Here is a 5,109-nt window from a genome sequence, read left to right as displayed (position 1 = left end):
TATATATATATATATATATATATATATATATATATATATATATATATATATATAAATAAAAACATGGGGCCAGTGAAAATATTGGCAGTGCAAGTAGAAATCTGAAAAAGTACTCAATGTTGAGTCTTGTTGACCTCCTATGAGCCACAAAGAATCGTGCAGCTCTGGCCTCACTCACCCAGATCAATGACGTTTAGCACTTTGGTAAACAGTACGTAATCAGGAGGTCAGTGGACGTAAATGGAAGTTGAGCTATAGGTCGTGTCCCTCTGCATCATTTCCTGTCTGCTGGGAAAGCCGGTCAGGTTCTGTCCTAATGGCTTTGTCTAGGCAGGATGTCCATCTTTAGCGAGATCAGACCTGCTTTTAGGTCCCTCTGTCTGCGCCTCCGTATGGCCTGATTAAGCTACAGTAGTGTGATTTTGGGACATTATTTTGGAGTTTTGCTAGTGTTCTAGCCAGCACAGTCACAACCCTCCGTTGTCTAAAGTTGTTAATGTTTGTGTTTTTAACAGTTCAGTGTGACAATAAAAGATTGGTTTTTGCCTTAGAGTGATGTTGTCAGACGATCATACTAAGAAACGTTTTATATTAGTGTTTCATGTGATTTTGAGAAATGTTTATACCATGCAGTAAAAGGTAGTAACATATTTTCCTTGCATCTTGTGAGTGTAAGTGTACACATCTTAGTCTTTTTTAATTAAATGATAAATTACTATTAAAAATGGAGGAATAATGTGTGATACTATTAGTTTAAATAACTTTTCTTTGAATGTATTTTATACTACAGGCTTCAGAGTCACATGAAATCATCCCGGAAACCATTGTGGAAACCATGATGCATTTTTTCAGTATTGTTTGATTCATAGAATGTTTAAAAAATCTAAAAGAAAAGTCACGCTACAAGACACTACCTGAATAAATTATCAGATAATTTGACCTTTTTATAAAAAAAAAAATAACAAAACAAAAAAACGTTAATTCAGGCTGAATTAACGTTTTTTTTGTTTTGTTTTGTTTTTGTTTTTTGTTTTATAAAAAGGTCAAATTATCTGATATTTTAAGACTTATTAACACGGTCATAATGGATTCTCCCTTTTTTTCTACATAAAAGTTTTTCAAATAACAAATAATTTTGAAACACTATGCCAAACTACTTGATAAGCATTTCCTTTTAAAAAAAATCTTTGCCTTTGTCTCCTAAAAATATCTAAATGAATTGCAATTAAGAAATAAAAAAAAGGATCACAATAGAAAAACGTGTGTATTTGTGTCATTGTATGTTTAAATGACATTTTTAAACAAATAAAAAAAAAAATTAATAATTGATCCAGACAGAAGAAGAAAAAATTTTATTGATCCATTTACATAGTACCATGTCCAAGGAAGAAAGAAAAAACGGTCAGATGACTGATGTTACAGTGTGTTAAACAGTGTTTTATTTTGTTCTATAGCTATAAAGAAGATGCACAGAAAACATCTGATGTTTGCAATCCAGTTCTTCAAATGAGAGCTTTGGAGCATCTCACTTCAACGGTAAGAAAGCTATATCTCTCTATCTTTTGAGCTTTTTATTTATTTATTTATTTATTTTCATTTCCAAATCCTGTATTTATGAAATTGACATGTGAGTATACACATCCAATAAGACCAGTTTCGCACCTAAAAAAAACATCTAACAACTAGTGAACCTGTCTTTGTCTGTGTCTTCTACCCACAACATACAAAAGGTTTAGTACAGAGCATTTTCAGTTGCACAGAAGCCCTGTTACACCTGCGCTCTGTCTGTATGAGAGCCAGCAGCTGTGCTGTAATGACTGAATCAGTACATTACTGTGGCCATGTGGTGGATGCTTAGCTTCCAGCTATTAAGGCAATGTTGCAGAACCTCTCCTCAAGGTGGCCTGTGCACCTGCAGTCACCTTGGCAACAGAAATAAAAAGACACTTCCTGTGATTCAGAGAGGGTCACCATTTGCATCGGACACCATGGGAAACTGATGATGCTCACTATACATTTCACCTGAACCTTTGCATTGCTGTGTTCAGCTGAACAGTTGAGATGCTCAGTTGCATGGCTTAATCAATGAACTGTATCTTTAGCATGTAGCTTGTGGCGGTGTTTAGGACACCATGAAATAAAGTAGCTTTTTCTAGGCCATATTATTTTAGCCTTCATCAGATGTAATTTTAAACAGGATTTGTCATATATGTGTACATCAGTTTGTTTGAAAAATGAAGCTGATACACTGGTATATCAGCAAAAAAAGGTCTATTTGTTTTAGATAATGAGCTGTAGAAAGGCAAAAGATTGTCACACGTCTAAAAAAAAAAAAAAGTACTGTAATGAGCTGGAGATCAAAATATTGAAATTAGGATATGTACTGTAGGACACTATATCAGATCTTGGCCAATATTAGTGTCCCTTTTTTTTGTAAATGTTTTAGTGTATGTGTGTGGGTAAGGAGTTATTTTTAAGAATTTAAGATTACAAATACATATACATCCTATGGTAGTGAAAATACTACCGTTCAGGAGTTTTGATCAATAAGATTATTCATTCATTCATTCATTCATTCATTAAAAAAAATGTTTAAGGAAGTCTCTTCTGCTCACCAAGGCTGCATTTATTTGATCCAAAATACAGCAGTAATATTAAACAGCAAAAGTAATAGGATATTAAGACTTTGTAGCATTATAAATGTCTTTATTGTCACTTTTGATCAATTTAATGCGTCCTTGCTGAATAAAATTATTAATTGCTGTAACTTCTTTCCAAACAAATCTTACTGACCACAAACTTTTGAATGGTATTTCTCTTTCAGATAAATGCTGTTTTTGAACTTTCTATTTATCAAAGAATCCTAGAAAAAAAATGCACACAACTGTTTTCAACATTGATAATAATAATAAATGTTTACTGAGCAGCAAATCAGCATATTACAATAATTTCTGAAGGATCATGTGACACTGAAGACTGGAATAATGGCTGCTGAAAATTCAGCTTTGCCAACACAGGAGTACATTACAATTTTATATACAGTATATTCAAATAGAAACCAGTTCCTTTAATTAGAAAAAATATTTCACAGTATTACTGTTTTGCTGTATTTTGGTTCAAATTAAAGCAGCCTTGGTAAGCAGAAGAGACTTCTTTTAAAAGCAGTTATTCTATGTGTATCGGCCAGATTCATCATTTAGGTACAATGCTATTGATAGTCAAATCAGGAAAAAAAAAAGGTGGAGACAAAAATCATATTCCCACCGTAAATGATGGCGATGTTCATGTACACCGTTCACTTCTTTAGGTTTTTAGTGGAAACGGTTACTTAGTGCAGCTAATTTGTACTTGGCCTGTGCAGGGTCACAGTGGCACGGATCCCAGTCCAGCTCCATTTATCTTTGGCCTGAGTCTGTACACTCAGAACAGGGGCTGCCACATCGGACGGCCCCATAGGACATGTCGTTTTTATGGGCCACTAAGCACAGTTAAACACCTCCATTACACACCTGGTTTACAAATGCACAAGCCTCCCCTGGGCAGACAGCAGATGGACTTCCCCTCATAAGTGACTGATATTTCCTTTCAGATGCTTGATAGATTGGATACATTTGTATTCATAATGTGCTGTGGGATTTCAATGAAGAGTCTCTGCCTTAGATCACATGGATTTGGGATGAGTGCAGTCAGATCACGAATAGATCACTTAAAAGTTTTGAGCTAAGTTTTTTATGGATTCCCAAAGGAATAATGCAACAGTTGGGAAATCAAAGGCAGTCATGCTTAAAAGAATAAGTAATGCTGTCTTTTTATCCCCCTGCTAAAGAAAAACTTCCAAGTATGAATCAATTTAGAGAAGTGATGTTTTTCTCTGTTAAAACAGAGCTGAGGTTTAGTGCAGAACATGTTGAATCATAGCTTCAAAGTATTATGTATCTCTTCAGAAACTGAAAAAAGCACAGACCCACAGAATAGTTTCCCAAGCAGCAACATGCTCGTGATAAAAGGTTTCTGTAAGTTTTGAGTCCGCTATATCTGAATGTTTGAAAGAAGAACTAACCATACAATGAATGTATCTTTTAATAGGTGCAGAATGAACTGTTGGCAGCTCTGGCTCGCAAGGCACAGACTAAATCAAGTAAGGATTATTCTGTGTTACTTTTTTTTTGCCTTTTCAGTGTTTTGTTTGCATTTGAGCATTAAGTATTTGTCTAGATTCTTCACCTATCAGCAGCATATATATAATCGTTTGAATAATGTATAAATCACTACTTTTTTATCACCAACACTAGTGGATGAAGGTTCAGAAGGAGTCTGTTCTCAATGAGGTCTCATTTGAGAATAATATAGGTGCCTCCACATCACTCTGATTGGCCGATTTTTGTTTTTCCTCAGTGAACTAGTTTTTAGTTACCACTCAGCTCAATTAAAGCTAGGACCTTCTTGTCACCTGTGGTATTTGCCAAGGATACAGTAAATGACTAATGGTAACACTTTACTGTAAAATTTAGTTTGTTAATAAAAGTTAAATAGTTTGTTGTCAAATTGAACAAATTGAACTTTACTATAAAGTGTAACCTATTTTTCTTTTTCTTTTCTTTGGACACTTTTTCTTAGGTGCTCCCCCTCACACTAAACTCCTATTAACATGCCTAGTATTTGTGTCTAGTATTTTCAGTTATTATTTAAATTTCATTGTAAGTGCCTCGCTATAGCCCAAATTTTCCCAAAGTAACATATATAATACTTTTTATGCACATATTAGTCATATGTATTATGAATTACATGTTAATTTATACAACTTTAAATGTTAAAAATGTATTAATATATGTTGATGTTAACATTAGCCTAAATTAAGGAATTTTGTAAAATAGTTTATTGTTAGTTCATTATGCCTATTGAATCAGTGTTGATGACTATTAGAACTTTTGTTAATAACATAAATTTGATGTTATTGTTATAATTTTAGTTTTCACTTTAATTTTAAAGTTTCAGTAATTTTGTTGTTTTTGCCTTTTTTAAAGGGGTGGTTCATTGCGATTTCACTTTTTTAACGTTAGTTAGTGTGTCATGTTGCTGTTTGAGCATAAACAATATCTGCAAAGTTAC

The 5,109-nt window shown here is 33.6% G+C and overlaps 1 protein-coding gene across 1 annotated transcript in view; it reads left to right on the top strand.

The window, feature by feature from the left end:
* rapgef5b (Rap guanine nucleotide exchange factor (GEF) 5b) overlaps positions 1–5,109 on the top strand; it is a 20,790-nt gene that overhangs the window by 10,146 nt on the left and 5,535 nt on the right. The window contains exons 6-7 of the mRNA XM_016556347.1: positions 1,455–1,536; positions 4,087–4,138. Coding sequence (XP_016411833.1) covers positions 1,455–1,536; positions 4,087–4,138 — 134 coding nt within the window. The remainder of the gene's footprint in view (positions 1–1,454; positions 1,537–4,086; positions 4,139–5,109) is intronic.

Source organism: Sinocyclocheilus rhinocerous, unplaced genomic scaffold (genome assembly GCF_001515625.1).
Source record: "Sinocyclocheilus rhinocerous isolate Xijiao unplaced genomic scaffold, SAMN03320098_v1.1 scaffold946, whole genome shotgun sequence".
Classification (NCBI taxonomy): Eukaryota; Metazoa; Chordata; class Actinopteri; order Cypriniformes; family Cyprinidae; genus Sinocyclocheilus; species Sinocyclocheilus rhinocerous.
This window is presented reverse-complemented; position numbering and strand designations above follow the sequence as displayed.